General features: G+C 41.3%; 1 protein-coding gene across 18 annotated transcripts in view; it reads right to left on the minus strand.

The window, feature by feature from the left end:
* CLASP1 (cytoplasmic linker associated protein 1) overlaps positions 1-21,008 on the minus strand; it is a 173,396-nt gene that overhangs the window by 4,259 nt on the left and 148,129 nt on the right. For 7 of the 18 annotated variants that reach the window (XM_032692555.1, XM_032692554.1, XM_032692553.1 and 4 more), the window contains 7 exons: positions 20,625-20,741; positions 16,885-17,035; positions 15,813-16,059; positions 14,856-15,049; positions 13,838-13,966; positions 3,384-3,590; positions 1,276-1,392 (listed from right to left, as the gene is read on the minus strand). In XM_032692555.1, coding sequence (XP_032548446.1) covers positions 1,276-1,392; positions 3,384-3,590; positions 13,838-13,966; positions 14,856-15,049; positions 15,813-16,059; positions 16,885-17,035; positions 20,625-20,741 — 1,162 coding nt within the window. The remainder of the gene's footprint in view (positions 1-1,275; positions 1,393-3,383; positions 3,591-13,837; positions 13,967-14,855; positions 15,050-15,812; positions 16,060-16,884; positions 17,036-20,624; positions 20,742-21,008) is intronic. The other 11 variants (XM_032692563.1, XM_032692562.1, XM_032692557.1 and 8 more) reach the window with 3 other exon arrangements.

Raw genomic sequence — 21,008 nt, forward strand, 5'->3', positions numbered from 1 at the left:
TTGACACCGGGCACTCTGGAGGAAAAACAGAAGCAAAACTGCCCATATTTCAGAACAGAGGCAGGAGGGTATGCCCAGTCCAACTGAAGTTACAGACACATTTAATGGGATTTAGAAAAACCTCTTGCATTTCACTTCAGCAGCCAGCAAGCAGTTCACAGACTCAATCCTGCAGCCTGATTAGGTCAAGCAGGATTCCCACAGAGGTCAGTAGGACTGCAGGCACACTGCTGATCCAAGAGCCATAGGTCCCTCCTAGGAAACACCTTGAACTCTCTGTGCTTTATAAAATGTTCATTTTCAATGACACTGTATCTTCACTAACTTGGTATATCTAGTAAAACTGCAGTTATTATGGCTATATACTTCCTTTCCATGGGTTTGTTTTCTTTTTCCGCCTTGCTACCCTAACTCCAGATCCTGTAATGACTCATGCTCACATTTAACTTTAGACATGCAGGCAGTCTGTATAAACCCAGAAGAATTACTCACATGTTTATAGTTAGTCATGTGGTGGAGTAAGTCCATGGCACCAAGGATACTGGGATAATAAAGCCTCTACAACATTTTATAGGGGAATTTCCTAACAGCCCAAATGTAATGAGGCAAACCTCAGCACCCATAGTCTCTTTCCAGAGCAATTTGGAGGCACAAGTAATTTGTTTAAGGACAAGACAACTCAACACAAAAATAAAATCCAAGTGTCTCAGTCTCAGGTTGTTTTGCCCTACATCACACTTCCTATTATTAGAAGTGTTCCTAATTAGAAATTATTGCTTTAAAATGACAGAATGCTGCTGAGAGGGCCTCCTCTCCCACCATCCTTGCCATGCATTCCCATCACTCTCTGCACCAGGTTACCTGTGCAGCCACAGGGCAGACTGAAAGGTATTTAATTTGTATTGCAGATCTGGTTTTCAGCCAGAGCAGCAGCTGTTCCAACACACTGCACAGTCGCCCCTGGATGCAACACCAAAGGGGCAAGGCAAACATGGCTGGAGTGGGAAGGACCTGCTCAGTGGCAGCTTGCAGTTAAATCAAGGATCAAATGAAACCAATCTCCGAACCCCATCCAAATTTTGTTAGTGGGATTTCAAATGCTCACACTGCTGAAGTGTTGTGCTGCTCTAGCGGTATTTGTCAGGGTGAGATAAAATTTAACAGAGTACAGGGAACTTGACCCAGAGCTGCACTGAAACCACTTTTCTTGCAGCTAGTAATAGCCAGCAGAACAGCTTGCAGTATCAAAACATCAGACACACGTTACTCCTGTACCTTGCTTCCTGTGAGTTGTGCGAGATGAGGTTTCAGTTCTTCTCCAATTACTGAATAAATTGCCACTAGGCAAAACACGCTGGCTTTACGGACACTGCTCTCTGTGTTATCATAGCCCTAGGAAACAAGACAAAAGGGTCAGAAGACAAACAGCACTCCCCAACATCCTTCCTGAGCAATATACTACAGAGCTGATGTCCATTTTGTAAATGTGGTTGACCTTTCTACTGACATACCAACAGAAAGGCCCTGCTTAATGTAACAGTTTGTTACCTGAATGCTTGAAGAGCAAGAGAACGCAATCACCCAGTACGTCCTATCTGCTCCTTCTGTTATTACTTACTGCTGTCCTAGGTTATTAATATCTTGTTATTTACAGCATTAAATAACAATTTAATGTTATTTAATGTTAAACACACAGTTTCCTAACATGAGCTTGGGAATCTGTCAGATATACACATTTCTGTGTTCAGTTCAGACAACCATGTTCTATCCTGGATGGCCAGGGCTTCTTGGAGAGGAGCCTACCTATCAGGTAGGAAATACCACAGGAAAGAACATGCTGAAAGACCCCTGCACACGTGCTGATCTCTGGCAGCTTGAGCAGAGCTTAGGTCAGCCACCAGGTCACTGAGCAGCTGGTGACATCAGTCCCAAACTTGGGCAAAGATTCATCACTCAGCAGCCATCCCATCCCATCCCATCCCATGAGAAACACAGACATCACTTTAGCCTATGGGATGCTGGCTCCTCTGGATGCCGGGTGATCTCTGCCAGGAAAGCCAGAGGAGAGACGCAGCATAGCTGGGCTGTTCTAGCTGCAGGGCCAAAGTACAGCTCATACTGCTGCTGTCTGACACTCCTTGCCTGTTCACCACTCTTGCAGTACCCTCAGCATGGGAAACAAGCATAAAGGTGATACTCTCCACACGCAGACCTTCAGCCAGGATCCCAAAATACTTCCCAAATGTAAGGAGTTCTTTGATCACTATGAGTTTCTAAGGTAAGGAAATATCACTGACAAACTAGGCTCTGAAACAAGAACCATTTAGAGACATGGAAGCAATTTAAGAAGACATGACAGCCTTTTTAAAGACATGCTGCTCCCAAACTTTTCCAGTGCAGCAAAGCTTCACTGTTCATGTTGTTGTCTCCAACAATTATGGCTAAAACCATTTTACAACGAAAGTTTAGATCAATACAGAATTGTCCAATTCCCGGAAGCTGATAATTAAGAAAAGAATTGCAAGAGCTGACACTACAAAATTGGGATGAATACTAGGATGCATAAGGGGAATTTCTGACTTTGCTCTTGTCCTTCCAACATTTTATGTTCATCCCAAAGGCTTCTTTATCCCAGTTCTCCATGGAAGTCTTACCCACACAAACATGTCTTCTCTTTCACACTGACTGATTTGTTACTGTAACAATCTCTCCCCTATAGACACATATAATCTCTTTCCTCCTTCACTGCCACTTCCCTTATTTTCTTCTTGCTTGCAGCCTCATCCCAACCACTGGCACCACCAGCTGCTTGTGCAGTGAACCAGAAGACAACATGCTACAGCCAGTGCTCAAAACTAAATTCACAATGTAAAACCAAGCCCTAGCCCTGACAAAAACACAGCTCCCCACCCAGCCTGAGAGGGTTATGAAAAAGAGGCTGAATGAAGTCAGCGGGTAGTTTCAGAGAGGCAAGAAGAAAGGAGCAGCCTGCCTGCTGGGATTCAAATTCAACTGCAAAGTACCATCAAAGCACAGAACAGCTCAGCAGAATTCAAGGGGACTACAAGACGTACAGAGACAGCATAAGATGTTGTTAACCCCTACTCTCACATTTATTACATGGCTGCTACTGGCTTAATAGGACTCAGGCCAAGTCATCTAACTGTGGAATATACACATAGGACCCTGAGTTTTCTTTTCCTTAACACTAAAAACGTCAAAAACTCAAATACAAAAACGTTAATTTACCAAAAACTAAGGGTTTAAAACTTTAATTTACCAAATTCTGGCTCCAGAGGGTCCATCATTTTCTCTTAGGTCACAGACCTAACGAATTACTCAATTTTGTTTGTGCTCAGGAGCAGTGACATAGGATTCTGTACCTGTAACAACCCAGGAATGATATCAGGTAGGAGCTGATGCAACGATTCCTTGGAAATCCTCTCAATGACTTTTGTCTGCATTTTGATGGCAGCCAAGTTAATTGGATAATCTGCAGTCTGAATGATGGGGCAAAGCACCTTGATGCACTGCTCAGGGTGGATGGAACTCGCCAGTGTGGAAGCAGCTTCTTCGGCAGCTCTGACGACCTGAAATGAAAGTAGAGCAAACCCTGATGTTAATGAGGTCGCACTTGACAGCCAGCACCACTGGAGTGTGCTGGGAATGACTGCCAGGATATGCTTGGCCATGTTCATTAACAGATCTGCACGAGGCTCTATCGAGCGGTGACCGACTCCGAGAATTCACATCCTTTGCCTCCAGTGACATCGTTATTCCAGTCAGTGGCAAGATGTCCATCCTGCCTAATGTAACTGTGTCATAAATTGTGTCTACTTTGAAAAAATCATCTGTCACCTAAGACAGATAGGCACTCCCATCGCAAGAGAAGGAGGAGGATGACATCTCTCCAGCCACTGTCAAAGAACCTAAACCCACTAGTTTAAACTTATACAAAATTTATCTTCTTAAACACCACCCTGCATGGCACTCTTGCACCTTTTAGTATCTCACCTGCCAAGTGCTTGGGTGCCCAAGCTGAGACATCGACAGCTACACAGGGGCATCCTGCCATTTCCCAAACAGACTATGCTGTATTCAAAACCAGGCTACAGACACAAACAGGCTTTAGGGTGTCCCTGACCAGGCAGCTGCACTCTCAGAACATGTAAGTGGGATCACTATACAAAATGGTAGGAAGAAGGAGTGGAAACAGCAGTAGCACTCACTTTTTGCAACTAGCCCATACTGTAAAGCAGTCACACAAAGCAAGGGAGATCCTAAATTCAACTCTATTCTTCCATCAAGGGAAGGCACATTAACAACTTGCACTCTTCCCCAGCAGGTAGGACAGCTAGTTCAAAGAGGAAAGACCCAAATCTGGTCTCTCCTCCCATGAGAATTTATTCATTTTACATTCTGCAGTAATTGGATAAAAAAGAACAGGATGGGAAGGCAGGTTTTCTTTTTTTCAAGTGTCTGTGCTAATTGCTAGGCAACAAAATGAAGCTTTCTCTTGGTTGCACTCTTCCTGGCCACAAATAACACACCTTTTGCTCCTCATGTTCTTGTTACAATACAAAAGATGGAGGATGCTTTCGCCCCTGTGTTCAGGGCTTACTTTTAAGGGAGGGTAAATCCTGAGTGAACAGAGATGCCCCAGTGGGCAGACTTAAATCCAACACCTCAGTTTTAAGAAGAAAGAAGCATTCACAAATCCTCATGTTTAGGATCTCCCAGCTAGCCCCAGGCAGTCCCTAACCCTGAGACCAGGAGCATTAATACAGCCTTTCAAGGCATCCCCTCTTTCCTGACTGTGTGGGATGGTCAAGTGTCCAGTACTGGTTCTCTGACTCCTCCTAAACTGAGCTACCTGAGGTTGTCTGAAGTCAATGTTCTGCAACCAGCACTAGTAAATCTGTCCCAGGTGAACCACAAAAATGCAAATAAATCAAGCCATCACTATCACTTAGACTGAAGCCATATCTGCTGAATTTGCCTCATTCTCCTCTTCCACACAGTGTGATGGTATAAAACTCAGGGATTTCTGTTTGACTGAGACAACTCATGGATGTACCTCTAGCAAAGCCTCAAAAGAAGACAAGCTTTGATTATTTTTAAGCAACTACTGTGGATAATGCATGAATCAGTAATATCGGGAAGTTTATCTCAGGTCTCACTAGGATAAGAATGTCTCCCTGTCTGGACTATAAAACATTTTCCTGAAAAGTTTAACTGACTTTCAAGATAGCAGCAATGACCAGTGTGACCAGAAGAGATCATCTCCATCTACAAAGCCTGATTCACCCACAGTCTTTGTATCACAGCCACAGTACTAACAATAATCTTGCAGACGTGCTGACAGCTACCTCCCTAAAACAGGAATGGCACAAGACACTTGTATACCCAGGAAATAATAAAAGTCATCCACTTGACTTCTGGCATTCTCTGAAGCAGATCCAACAGTGAACGTGATCTCAGATACTTCATACAGCACAAATAATGCATGCAAGCAAGGTAGAGGCAGGATGGTGAAATAACCCGAGATCTTGACTGCTTCTGTATCAGTGCCCCATTTTCAGATGAAAAACTGTCCAAATGCTCCATTTACTTCAGGCCTTTTTCCACATTTAATTAGAATATTAAAACATATTCCAAAAAGAATGGCAATCCACAGTGTGGTCAGTACTAAAAAAATTTCATCCTGAAAGATCTGTGAACGAGAAACCTGCAGAACAAAAAGCATGGTTTCCCACTTCCAGCAAGTTTTCCCTCTTCCAGCTATTTCTTTGCTAATTCTTCTTCAATTTCACATGTAAGAAGAATGAAAGTTAGTATTTTTTCCACATAAGTTAGTACTAGTTTAGAAGCAAGCACTATGTGATTTTGTTGGCAAAGGAGAGAAACAACCCAGTACTTAAGGGAAAGCTAACACCAAGCTTTGATACCACAGAGTTGAATTGCTGGAGTGGATGAAGTCAGGAGCTCCCAGAAGGTCTCCTTTAAAGGAATCCACTTCCTGGCACTGCAGCTTCTGATGTCTGCTTTCCACAAACAATGCAGTGGACTTACAGAGAGCCCTTGCAGAGTATCTTGCAATCAATTTAACTACATTCACTAACAAGCCACTGGCTAAAAAGCCCCAACTACAAGTATTTGGACACAGTCACTTGGGATTTTGTTTTGCAACAATGCCAAATACTGTTGGTAAATGTTTTCAAACACCCTCAGAAAGAAAAGCTTGCACATATACCACAACACACTATGAGAAAATTAAAAACCCCCCAAATCTTACACCCTCTTGGTTAGAAAGCAGCAGTACTTTAGTACGCACTCATGGTCAGACTCTGACCTAAAATACACTACTGCAAAAAAAAGTAGGTAAAAATTTCAGTGAGTATTCTGTCTGGGTTTCAAGTCCATATCCTGTTTGCATACAGTTTACCATGCATATTAAGTTGAAGGTATGAGGCAAGTGCATGAGACAAAATCTTTTCTTAAAAAGCCTATTAACCAATTCCAAGCAAAAGAGGCATTAAAATACAGTTGTAATTTTTCACAAAATAAGAAATGGCTCCATAACAATAAAGATTACATGTATTTTGCATATCATAAGGTGAGCAAGGAAAGTTGTGAAGACGCAGGAATTATTTATGCCCCTGCCAGTCCTCCTTCCAGCATAGCCACCCACTTCTAGCAAGGATCTGGCCACATTTACACAGTGGTTGGGTATTTCACATCCCTTCTCCCTGCAGTGCCTTCCCCCTGAACACAGAAGGATGTATTACACATGTCCAGTATGCTTCCTGCTGACATTAGCCTGTAAATGTGACAACACCAGGGAGACTTCCAAGCCTTCCATGAGCACATCTGGCAGACAGTGCCTGCATCTCAGCCACACTTCAGCAAACCCCTGAGCATATGATTAATAACATGCTGAAGTCTCACTGACATCAACAGGATTCAAAAGCATGTGCTGACATGCTTGCTTGAATCAGCCTCCATAGGTAACTAGCTCCTGGTTCCCTTGGGAAGGATGGGCAGGCGACAGGGTGTAGGAAAGGGCAGGATATCAGTGGAGGGTGAGCCAAAAAGACAAATTCATCCCTGCTGGCACAGAAAGCCAAACGCCACTGTTCTGCAATGCAAGCACCAGCCCTGTCTTTCCTTCTGGCTTTAGCAAAACATTCAGCCATTCAGATGGACTCTGCATCCCATGAGGGGAAGCATGCCCCTGAGTATTCACCCAATCCACTCTGAATCCTGCTCACCTCATAATGCCAGAGAAATCAGCAGCATTCTCACACACAGGACAGCACATTATCAAAAGATACCAACTGCCAGGTCATTTGGTAACAAAAACATGCAATTATAGTAAAGTTTAGCAAAGATATTTTGCCATGAGGCACAACACTTGTGACTTGCAAGTTGTACATACCATACAATATCAAAAAAATAAAATATCTTTTTTAATCAGGGGTTTAACCTGATCAGCAGAGTGAAACAACCTTAAAAGGAGTGGGAGAAATTAAAAAACAGCACCAAGCAACAGGTCTTCCTCCCATCTTTGAAGGCAAGACCCACACATACACATCTGGAAGTGACAGGAATGACTCACACTAGCAGTAATACCACAGTAAGCAGCAGCTATGAAATCCAAGAAAATGAAAGGGTGCTGTTTGCTACATACTCAGACTGGGGAGCTCACTGCCACAACAGGATTAAAAGTACGACAAGTTTACAAAAGGACTAAAAAGGTCATCACACACAGAGAGTCAGGTAGAACCATTCACATGGGAAGGCTTTAAGCTTCAGACAGTTGGAAGGAGGAAGAATATCCACAGGGAAGCATCACTGTATGCTTTCTTCTTGACAGTCAGTCAGGTAAGGTATCAAGTGAAGCAAGCTTTTTGTCTGACCTAATATAATTATTCTCAGGGATCTCAGAGATACAAAAGAAAACTAGCAAAGACATGAAATGATGATGGCAGTTGGAAGCAGCAGGTTCAAAAGGTGGCTATGAAGCAAGATGTGAAAGACTAGAGAGAGCCCTGCAGTGCTTTAAAAACACAGACACTAAGCTGTGTTTAAGGTATGTCACAAACATGATTTTACCTCCCAGTAAAAACTTTGAGCAAATCATGGCTTGAACTGGTTAGTTTGACATCGCTCAACACAGGGCAGGCAGCCCAAGAATGCAGATCTAGGAGATAGCTCTTGGCCTTAAAGCAGCAGGCTTTTCTCCTTTCAAAACCCTTACCTTATGCTCTACACAGTGGAGACTAGATTCAGCCTGACTTCTGCTGGCATAACCTAAGCTGTGTTTGCTGGTGGGTTCCTTGAAAGACATCTGCAGTGCATTAAGACCTTTCTAGAGAGTTGCACAAAAGAGAGAAATTTTTATACTTCCACCCAGTTTGCTTTAGGGAAGGAACCATATTCACATGCACAAAGCCAGAGAGGTATAGCACACAGACAGTTCACCTCTAGCAATGTCTTCCTTAATGTTGTCAAGGTGTGAGCTTCAAAGTAACAGGTTAGGCAGTCCCAGGAATATGCACATGAAAAGCCTCCTCATTTCAATGGGAGGGGATATGCTGACGTGCAGTATTAGGAACAGTGTGAACAGGACAGTAGTCACCTGTCACATATCCTTTTCTTTTAATAGAAAAGTACATTGGCATCAAAGTTCAACAAAATTTGCTGGACAAACTTTAGATGACAATTCCCACTGCTTTGCCTGGTTCACAATGCACTGCAGCCATGGGATCCTGTTCACTTAAGATAACCAGAACTGAGACTCCATCTCTTCCACTTAATTTCTTCTGTTCAGCTACTTCTCAGTGCATTAAGATGATGTTTGCTGCCTGATGGCTGCAGCAAGCATCTTATCTGTGGCAATATGCTCTTGGGCAATATGCAGCAGCTTTCTAAAGAGTTTTGGTAATTTCATTTCTGCTTTGAAGTGACACAAACTACTGGCAAGTAAGGAAAGAAAAATATGTCCTGACTCACCTTAGGCAGAATATGCCAGGTTCATGGGCTGCACAGGGCATCAGTGTAACAAGCTGGAATCTCAGCAAAGCAGCACCTGCACACCTAGATGAGAGCTGTACGTAGAACCTCTAGCTGGAGTGCTTTGCCATGATTATTAGTTACACTGTCTCTGCAGAAAGTTATAGAGGATGAGGCAGTGCAGGTGAAACCCCACTGAAAAGTCTTTGAGGCTTTGTACACTATTGTGAAACACGCAGAGAACCAGAGAATTTTATTAAGCAAAAGAATAAAGTTTTGCTTTGATGCTTACGAGGCATGTGGCTATGTTTTTAAGCCAATTTTTGCCATCTAGAGGTGGTTACTTAAAGCTTGTATAATCTAAGCTGGAGGGGATGGAGGTTTACCAATACCCAGCCAGGCAAACTCCCATCCCTGAAGGCTTTAGTCTGATCCAGACAGGAACAAACAATTACGGACTTGGTTTCAAAGCAGGAAGTGGCCTCAGCAATGGGGAGTGCTAAGCAGATGAAAAAACAATATGATTTTTATAAGGGATTCAGAGATGAAGTAGATTAGGTTGCTTCTCCTGTGCACTAAATATTTGAAATGTGTTGGGAAATAGAGCACATAAACGTATATTATGAAACATCAATGACTGCCCAGCTGCAGTGCTTGGCAGCTTCCAGCACAGCCTATATAACAATTAATCTTCAAGACTGTGATCATTTAGTGCTTTTCTTCTTTAGCAAGCTAAATTTTGCAGAAACCTACACAGATCATACCATCATCAGAGGACAGCTATAAATCCTATAAAAGCCAGAGGCCAGCCTAAAAGCACCTCAGCAGATAATAAAAATTATCTGTAGCTAATGGATAACTGTGATTTCTTCTTTTTCTCCCTCTTTTAGAGGGTTACAACAAAGAATGTTACATATAAATTATGCTTATGGACCTTCTAGATAATAAAATACAGAAATTAGGTATCTAAGATATGGCACAGTATTTTTTCCTTACACACAGAAAATACACATCTGTTAAGTCTATAGGTTTAGTGGCAGAGAAAAACAGAATGCCAGAGACAGAAGCAGGGAATTAGCTATCCTATGATTTTTCATTTTGCAGCTGATTCCCAAGATAATGAACTATTTCTGTTTTAATATACACAGTAATAAGAAATTATCCTCATTTTGCTGGTATGAGTCCGAAGCAATGTCATATCAATGGTATTGGGTCAGCAGGCAGCATCTCTCCTTAGTTATGGGTGAGTAACTACACTGGAACAAATGAGTTAATATTAACTAATTGGCAACAGAAAGATGGTTCTCTTCCAAATAACTCCAAACAAAGACTGATAAAAATCAACAAGATTTAATACCATCCACAACTTCAATTATGTTCTAATGCTCCAAAAGTAAGTGAAAGGCATTTACATGTCAACCCCCATAAATATTTCCAGTTATGACTGAAGCAGGCTTCACTCTTCACATCACCCCATTAAATCAACAGCACTGAATAGACTGTTATAATACAAACAGTATAAAAAAATGCAAACTAAACGTGGATCCCAACCCAGAGTCTTCTAGTCTGTAGCCTAGGGTTACATTAATTCTGACCTGCCATTGAGGTCTGTGCTTTGCTAATCTCCTGCATTTGCACTCAGAACAAGGTGAGACTCAGCCTCCAACTCCAAGTACCAAGTTTTCCTGTGTCCCTGTGTGGAAATGTGGTGCTCTTAGCTGCACTGCTCTGCTGATCCCAGACCTTGCCTTCAGCAACAGAAGGCAGAAGACTTCTAACCATGGCCAAGACCCAACTGTCTAAAGACTTCTCTTTGGACTTGGAAAAACAGTCATTTATCCAGGCATCCCAAATCTAACTATGTTAACGCTGCTTTGATACTTCCAACTATATAATCCAGAATAAAACCACACACTTCTTTTGATTTCAAAAGTCTTTAACTAGGTATCAGCACTCAGTTGGGGTAGGGGGTGATATTTGCTATTTGGTGAATGTGTTGGTTTTAATTCATCATTTGATCTCTCCTGGCCATGCTGAACAACAGCAATATTGAAATTTGGGTAGCTAAATGAACCTTCTTGATTTCCAAAGAACTGTCTCTTAGTAGGACAACTTCTTGGAGACAATACCCGAGATTACAAGTTCTGTACTGTGCTCCTCTTCAAACTCCCTTTGCTTGGTCACTTTAGACTGATTGTCTGTGGGTCAAACATAATTGAAAATGTGAGCAGTAACTTGAAGCAATTAGCAGTCCCTGTAGTGAAGGGGAAATTCAAGTAAGAAAGACTGAAACATATACACCTTGCTCAGAACAGACACTTACACAGCTAACTTACACAGCCTATTGCACTCCAAGGATCTCAAACCATAAACAGAGATCACTCCTGTCTTCTACTACAAGGCAGAAGCATCCAGAAATATAACAAACTCTGGAGTGACATCTTATCAGGACATCACTGGTACAAATAACTAAATGATATAGCAGCCTTTCTTACAGTCCAGAGGAAGACTGTATTTTATGTAGTCTAAGGACACCAGCACCACTGCCTTTAGTATTGCTCTGATACAGAGAAAAAGAAAACTGTAGAACAAACTGCTCAGATCTTCCCTTCCTTCTTCAGCTATTCTTTGAAAGTGTCCTTCAATCACAAATTGGTGAATCTTCACTTAATCTTCTGCTCAGTGGGATCCAGTCAAAGGGCAGCTCCTCTGCCTTTCCTGGAGAGAGCAGTGCTGCAAAGTCAGCAGTGAGAGCGAGCTGAAGGGCCACCATGGGAAGGGAATTTGTGACCTTCTGGCCCAGAGCTAGGAGTTTGACCAACTGGGCCATGCCCAAATGAACTCTTAAGTTAATTTTTCACACACTTAACTGAATCAGCAAATCCCAGCTACAGGTAAAACTACCTAAAGCATATTCCCAGGTATATCTTTACCCTAGCTCATGTGGATACTCAAGTGCAGGTACCTGTCTTAACTTCAGGAATACTGATATTCTCAGACTACTGAGAGACAGATGATGCCTTTCATGGGCTGCATCATGGTTTTGAGAGCTTCGTTTACACAGGGATCAGAAAACACTCACACACAGAACAAAAAATCCAGCAGCAGTGCCCCCACTCAATACAGCTACACACACAACAGGGAGGAAAATAAGAATATTCTTGCAGTGTCCTGCTATGAGAGCTGTCACTCAAAGGTCCCATTGCAGCAGCTGATTTTTCATTGTGAAGATGCTATGCAAAACCATGGTAAATCAAAGCCATGCTATGTACAGCACAGCAGTTACTTCCTGATAGCAATACACCTCAATTATTCCATAAAGGAGTGCCACAAACTCCTATCTCTTCATTCCTAGCCATGAGCTTCACTTTCTCTGTAGCAGACTTATCCATTGCTTTTCCTTGGCAGGCACCTCATGTAAATCCTGAAGAACCTTTCCACACCACAAGCATGAAGAACATACTGTGGGAAGTACAGAGGCATAAAGTATAATATTTTCAACACTGTTCTTGATTTCTACAAAACCCATCAGTCCCACAAGGACAGTGAATTCTGCCAGAAATAGCAGTTTTGGAGGACTCTCAGGCAACAAATACAAAGGGCAATGAGTCAAGGTGAACTGAGAAACATGCTAGCAGGAAAACTTGCCAATAAAAGGCACTCCTTCAGAACATAATGTTTTGTCTGACTGCTTTATCAGGAAATCAATTTACAACTGCTTCTTATTACTCTGAACCGAAAATGATAGGGGTGCAAAGGCTCTGAATCAGAGAGAGGACAGTAGGCAGAGTAGGGCAGCCCTCATTCACTAAAGGATTAAACATTTTCTGCTTTTGCATTTTAGAGAAATTCAGCCTGTTAGTTTCTTTCCTTGAGGGTGTTTTTTGTTTTGATTTTTAGGCAGTACAGTTTCTGCTACCTACAGCTAACATAACCTTGTGCCAGTTACACAATACTCTAGAGCAATCTGATCTATACAATGATCTTTTCATGGCCAAATCTCTTCAGACGGAGACGCCCAAAATTGCTAGCTTAGGACAATCCTGTTGCAGAGGAGAACAAATGTCTTAGATTTCAAAGCAAGGTCTTAGAGAACAAAGCCATCACACACACATAGAGAAATTCTGATAGCGCTTTCCAAAGTTTAGTTCAAACTTGCAACATGCACAAGGTAGATTAAAAGATCCAGCTTGGAAGTCCATCTACAAAGCCTGACTTTAAATGTAATTTGAATTGATCTACTTCAAACGTTATCACGTCCTTTTACTCTTGCTTTACTCTAGAATACTTTCAGTTTTACACGAGTTCTCTCACAAAAGGAAAATGCCATTCACCCTTCCCTTTGCTTCTTCCTCTGCCCCTGCAGCATGTCCTCTTTCTCCTGTTACTCACCAGGTTCCCTCTTTTCCAGGACAGCCCAATTTCACCATTCAATTTTCACACACAATTCTGCTTAGGCATGGCCTTTATGTTCTCCAGTACATTTTCTATCCTTACCTGCTACAGACAGAGGCAGCACAGTGCCCCCAGTGTCCTACTACAGTGTCTGAGCCTCTCCCAGAACGTGCAAGGAAATGCTGGCAATCTGATTAACAGTGGTCGACAATTCCCGGTAACTCCAAGTCCACATAAATAGCTCTGTTGGTCCCAACTTTTTTCCTCACTGCTTCAGCATGAAAAAATCTGTCTCTTCTTGGGAGATTTAATATCAATCTGTTCTATTGTCAAGATGGGTCAACAAGTTTTCCTGTTAAGTCTCACAGGCATTTTTTCAGCAGGTCCATACTGCTTTCCCAGTAGCAACACTGAAAGGCTCACTCACCTCCTTGTGGGAATCCTTATGTGCTTCCAGTGTTTTCATGATAGTCAACTCTGCGTAGTTCTTAAACCTTGCCGGCTGGTTCCGTAAGATCTCTCTCAGGACTCGCAGCGCCAGGGCTCTTATTGAATGCTGTGTCAAGAAAAATCCATGTTAGAAAAGGTCACTGCTCAAAAAGTTAGAAGTAAATTCTCATGGCTCCCTATGCCACCAGAAATCTTACTTTATCAGCTCCAGTGGAGTGAGCAGTGTAATCAAAGTAACAAAAATTCAGAATTGGTTTCCTTGCTTGCTCTTGCACAAAAATCCACATGAAATGACTGTTCTCACAGATACAAGAATGAACCATTCTGACAAAGCCACCATTCTGATAAATGCATGATAATGCTATGGTTAAACATGTAGAACTACAGCAGCTCATGCTTATACTATGAACAATGACTGAGAAAATGTAAACCACCTACACTGCTACAGAATTACAATCACTATGATAATAACATAAATTTTTAATACTTCAAAACAAGATCCCCTACAGAAGCAGCTTGTTCTTGATGACATTTTTGTAAGGGACAGAGACCCATTCAATGCAATCTAATACCTTGTGTCTTTAAATCAAATAGAGAAAAAAAAATTAATTTCTTCTAGAGTGCCTTTATCCTTCTTTTGGGGAATGGGTATAATACAGTTAAGAGCTTGTAACTTCATCCTAACTCAGAAGGAAACAACCATTGAAGTGTTGATAGTTTTTGTACTAGATTAGAAGATAACATCTTTTCTGAGTCTAGTTAAATTTCATAGTTATTTATTAATAATGCTCTGGAGGGAGGGGAAAAACTGGTACACTTCAGAGTAGCTTAAAACTCATCATTGAACACAGTGAAAACTAGAGTTGTCAACCTTCAAAAGAAAAAGCAAGCAGTGCAGCATCACCGATGAACAGCAGGTTTCATTTAAACTAGTGTGGAGGAACTATCACCACAGATGAAGCAATGTACAGTAAAGACAAAAATCTACATCTCACATCTTTGTCTCCAAGGGTTTCCAGTAGCAAGAGCAGAATGGTTTTGAAATGCTCTTCCCAAACTCCGAGATTATCCTCCCTTGTGATCTTTAGCAATTCCAGGAGAGCTCCCTTCCGCTCCTCCACCCGCTCGTTGTGGTTGGAAAGCTCTTTCAGAAGATCAGCCACCAAATCTGAATGGTCAATGGGTCCTTCTAGGACAAATGGTAGCAAATCATTTGGAGAAAGGGGGAACAGATCAAAGATGCCAAGATTTCTGACCCTCTACGGAACAAAGTGTATGCAACAAGGGGCCCCCCAAAAAATGCATCAAATTCCCAGTGGCCTCAGTCAAGCAGGCAAGAGAATCTGACTAACCCACAATAACCTGAGTTCATAACACAGCTCATGAATCTGCACATGGCTTCTAACGAACCAGGAAGAGATGACGACTGGATTTCTTCCAGTTCCAACAATTACTTCTGCAAGATGAGAACTGCTGTGGTTTTTTCCCAGACACACACACACCCAAAACCAGTGGTCACATGCATGACCTTTAGATCAAAGTACAGTGACTCATCAGTGTACTGCAAAAGAATTAAGCTGAGGTGTAGCACCACTTAAATAAAGTAAAACACTCAGTAACAACAAGCTATTGAGTGAAACATTCCAGTCATAAAGAGGGGAAGGTCCCAAAATAGTGTCCCTACAGATATATGTAGATGCTTAAGGGACTAGTTTAAGGGAAACTTCAGGCAAACAAAAATCAAAACCGCGGAATAACGTTTTCTCAATAGTCACAGATGAGGTTCTGCTGGGACATGAAGACAAAGGGTATTTCATATCAAGCCTCACCTCAGATGCAAACTAATACACAACACATGCACAGGCAGGTACATATCTGAGAGCACTACCCGTACACAAATATACCAGAAATGGAGCAAGCTCCTGCAGTTTTATGAGGGAGCTGATACAAACCATCCCGAAGCTGGTCCATGTCATCATCAAACACTGCTTCCTTCAGGGCAGTCTTGTCATACGTGTTAATGGTGTCAGCATAAGGATAGGGGTTATACTCTCGAGCACGTGGCCCTGAAAAGGCGCGGGGTGGCTGCGTGTTCAGCAGGGAGGTTTTGTTATCTAGAGCCATCCTTCCACCTTCCACAATGTCACTGCCTCCACGGACATCTCCAGTAGGGAGAGCAAGGCCACCATCTCGAGACACCTGGAGGATCAAACAGAGAAAAAAGATATGAGACTACTCAAATTCTGTGGAAGCTGTAGGCTTTTTGGAGGTCACTCACCAACAGGAAGAGGCATAGAATCATTTACATGTATTACATACATGTAATACTTACATAACTGATAACCACCTCTTTTATATAACTACAACTGCTCAAAAATCCCTCATGATCACAGGGCATAACACTATGCTAACATTCCTAAATGTAAGTTAAAAACCTCTAAAACTGCACAAACCGGTAAAGATCATAAGCTCTGGTACAGGACTAATTTGCTAAGAAAGGATCATCGTTTAAGATTCCCCTAAATTTTGAAAGCTGTGTATTTCATTAAAACAAAAGGCACTACAGACGGGAGACAATTGTGTAACCACTCATGCAGCATAAGATACTACAGGAGCTGTGCACCTGGAGTGATTACAGGTCCTAAGCCTGTGAGGGAAACCATCCATGCATTTTAAGAGCTAACATTTCCCATTACAGACCTGATGACACACACTCCATGAAGAAGCCATCTCTGAGCCATGCTGAGCCTGAGGGACACTACCACTGTTTCCAGCCTGCATGGGACTCCAACAGGAGCCCAGTGAGCACATTTCACAGGAGGCTAGACTTCAAAGGGAGCAAGGGACTACATTAGTAGGACCCCGTAATTAAGGTATAAGAAGTTAACAGACAATAAGCAGAAGACGCTTGTAAGAATATAGCAGGAATAACTGGATTTTGTATACTAACAATCCACAGCCAGGTTTGATCACAATGTTTTAAAATTTCATCTATCTGGGGACATTAACAAATCTAATACTCACAATGTCGCAGTCTTTCTTTCCATCACGTTTGATTGGCTCATTCAGGTCCTCTTGACTACGGAAACTAAACTTTTCAATCGCTTCTGTGACTCCACGAAGAGAGCTGTAGATTTCATCAGAATTTAGGTTCTCCGTGTCATAATCCAGCATACTAAAGACCAAACGTATATGAAATGTTACAAATGAAATTGGAATCTGCTTCTGAGCGTTAACAAAAACAAGTCAGAGACAGATGGTTTGGTGTACCCTTTCTAACAGTGACTTGTAACAAAACACAGATGGAATCAAAGCAGAGTTCAGGTCTGAGTCCTCCCTCAAGAGGAGTTAAATCCAGGAGAAGCTCCACTGAAATCAGTGGTGTTACACTGCTGTGAGTGAGGGGAAACCAGGTACACTGTTTCTTACATTGCATAGCAATACGTGTGCTAAGCTTCTGTAAACCAAAAACCCCATCCCCAGCATGGTAGTGGTGTAATTTAAAAAGGAACATAAAATCCATCACTATGAGAACCGAAAGGGTTGTTACAGCTGGTGGAAATGAAATCAATGAAATTTAGGTTTAATAATTTATGAAACTGTGACAGATTTAAATGGAAAATGTATCTTGACATAAACCTCAGTCTAACACGGTCCACTTTAATTCATAAAGTAGTAAAACCAAAACCACTTGCACAATGCCTTAGTAAAAGATGTATTTCAGTACTGAGCCTAAGTTTGGGAATTCTCTTATACTAATCTGATGCTTTCTTGCAGTCTGTCTGTTCTTTAGAAATTTTTCAGCAGCATAAAGCCATAAAAGTTTGGGGATTCCTTGAGGAGCTATCCAAAATTAAGTTCCATGATAAAATGCCATGCATGCAAGGGCAGATGATTAAATTAAAAGTTCTGGCTAACGAGAAGCTTCTACAAGCTTGAAGAAATTAAAAAGGCATTATTGGCAGGGCTTTGGTCTATCTAGGAGAAGCTGAGTTTGCATGACAATCAGTTTTCCAAGAGAAATTTAAATTAATAGACTCAGTAACAGAGAACAATTTCTGTGGTACAGACTCAGATCTTAGTAGAGCCAGAAACAAATAGATCAAATTACACATTTACATCAAATTGTTTGTCAACAAATGGTAAGAAGTGGTTCCCTACAGTGGTGAATTACTATTTCTTAACAGTTTGGGAAGAATGACAGGATGGGTTTGGAGGTGGATGGCTGATCAAAGAGTTGTGTTTCTTTTCCACAAAAGAAAAATTGTTGTGTGTGGGGGATCAAACCAGAAAATCCTTTCTGAATCCTGGGTACACAACTACTGTTTTCAATAGAACTAAAAGTAGGATATTAAATATCTAGAACCACTTTTTTTCTGGAAGAAACTTGGGAACTTCAGACAGAGGATACAACTGGTGCTGCCCAATTCCTGTGAGACTAACACACTGAAAATAGCCATAATCCCTGGTTCCCAAGCAACGCGCTTGCACAACACTCACAAAGCATCAGCACCATGTATTCTGGCAAAGAAACCAAAGAACAACTCCCCAACTTGAAACAGTGTCTGACAGGTCAGGGAGAAAAAAAGAAACCACTTAAAGAACAGACCAAGATCAGGAAACAAAAGTTCTTCATAAACCTGCAGAAGTCGAAGTCTTTAGGGCTTTTCAGGCAGCTGAACAACACTAATGCACTGTGATGGTTTTCCAGACAGAAGGGAAGGTAGTTTTTCTTTAAAGGTATCAGGCAGGAACAGGAAAATCTTTGTTTCGTATGATCTCAAAAACAGACGTTTTGAGCTCAAGCATGTTTAAACAGTTGATCTTAAAGGGTTCTTCATACAAATACACAAAACAACAATGAAACCACCATTCCAGAAGGTATACATGTGACTGTACCTGTGTGCTCACACCAAGAGATGGTACAATTTACCAAAGGTCACACAATTATATCCATGGTAAAAAAAAAGATAAATAATTACAAATATACTGGCACTAAATCTTCTGCTGAAATCATCACATCTTTCCTCAGGGATGAATTTTGCCCTACACTATTAAGAAAGTACAGACTCTTCGGTGCTAAAGGACTAAGGCAAATTCTCAACAGAGCCACCAATCCAATGCATTTGTCAAAGCACAAACCCACATTTTAATAAAAATCTAAAGAATCCAGAGATTTCATATGTCAAGACTGAGCCTGTGTAGGAGATAACATTATGGCTGTGCTCTACATGAATGGAAATTCTACATGTGAATACACATGTCTATTGACAGTATGTGCACTGGAATACTTCACAGACAACACAATGTGGGGAATAAAAATAAAATGGAGCTACACTCACCTTTCAGGACAAAAAAAAAAGGTACAAAAGGAAAAAAAAAAATTATGACCCATGCAGAAAACTAGAGGAAAGGCACAGGATGAATAAGAAGTGAGTAGAGATGAGAAGTGTTTACGGATGTCACAACATTATTTTCCATCTTCTGCTGCACAAAAATCAATGCAGCTGTCTACGAGTTTATCAAGACACAATTTGGCAGTTTTCCAGTCTGACATGAAATACATTTTACTTCCATAAACTGTTATTCCATTTCCAATCCAAACTACGTGTAAGTAATCCACAGTTTAGTGTCTTCAAGCAGTACACAGTAACTCACTTCCTTGCACTTTCAGGCTCTGGGCTGGAATACATGTCAAATAACTCCAAAACTTGATGTCAGATAATAAAAGGCAGAAAAAACATTCTCAACTAGTTTTATTCCAAAAATCAACATGGATCTCCCTCCACATATATCTTAGTGTCCTAGAAGAATCAGAACATTAAATTTTTAATTCTGCAGGTATTCACAGGGGTATCAACTATTGTATTGTTATTTTCTCTCTCATATGTTAACGGTTCTCAAATTTTGAGCCCTCAAAGAAAAATTTCTTTGCTTTTCTTTCAATAGTTTTTCATTAGGGATTCCTTGTTTCAAGGAAAAACTATGTATTAGTCCTTCCTCAGGTAACAGGTATATTTAAGTCAGGAGAAACCACATATATAGATATTCTGTTGCCAAGGTACAAACTTGAAAAAATCCAAAGAATTTTCAGAGACATCTGACGAATTAAATTTGTATTGAGAAAGTTTTTCTGATTAAAACCAGTATACAGCTTTAGTCCAGTACACTGATCCAAAATCTGTATGCGGACTGGAAAAAAATGTGAGGGCACAGGAAAAGGCACAGATGTCAAAATTAGAGACTGATAACCCCTAAATCTTGTGGTAAGAACAATTTTAAATTCAATACTACAAATTTCAAGAATGTTCCACAATCACACTATGCAAGCAGCTGTTAAAATGATACATAAGGTTCGGTGTGAAGTCATTCCTGAGCTGTATTTGCCATTTAAAAATACTCAGGCGCACAGTGTAGCCAAATTGAAGATCCTGCCCATAGTATCATAACGCAACCAGTGCCTGCCAAAAGTGCTCAGCAACTGTGTTCTGTGTTGGAAACCAACTGTGAAGCACCTCCCTGCCACCTTCCTGAATGGGTGTAAGAGTCTGAAAAAACTCCTTTTCTTTTTTCACTGCTTACATGCTGCATCTTCCCCAAGCAGCGAGCAAGCGGCTACCCATCACCTGTGCTCTCTGAAAGCTGTCATCATCTCTTTTCAAACCAAAGCCTCTGAAGTCCCACATTTGAACAAATCCCACAGTGTGAAAGGTAAATAATACTGTGACACCTCAGACAAGTTGGTTTAACAGGTAGCTGGTTACCTGGGAGAGTAAGAGCGTCTGAAAGTCTTGTGGGAAGGAGCAGTGGGGATGGAGTTAGGCTGAGAAAGGGGAGGGGGGTGCTTCGACAGCCCATCTGCACTCCAACCCCAGAGCCGACTGCCGTGATCAGAGGAGAAACAAAAGAGAGAAAAAAACAGAGAAAGGAGAGGGAGGGAAAAAAAAAAAAAAGAAACTATAATCTGAGTGGCTTAGTGCTGTCATGCTGCCTTGGAGAGAGAAAAAAAATTAATAGAAACAAAATTAAACAAGAATACTCCGTTGAGCCTCACAAGTCATTGTTTTGGCCTTTATTATTAATTTCCATTTTTATTCCTAACATAATAATATGATTCACAAAAAACCAGTCCCTGCTTGTACTAACCA

This window comes from Chiroxiphia lanceolata, chromosome 7 (assembly GCF_009829145.1).
Source record: "Chiroxiphia lanceolata isolate bChiLan1 chromosome 7, bChiLan1.pri, whole genome shotgun sequence".
Classification (NCBI taxonomy): domain Eukaryota; kingdom Metazoa; phylum Chordata; class Aves; order Passeriformes; family Pipridae; genus Chiroxiphia; species Chiroxiphia lanceolata.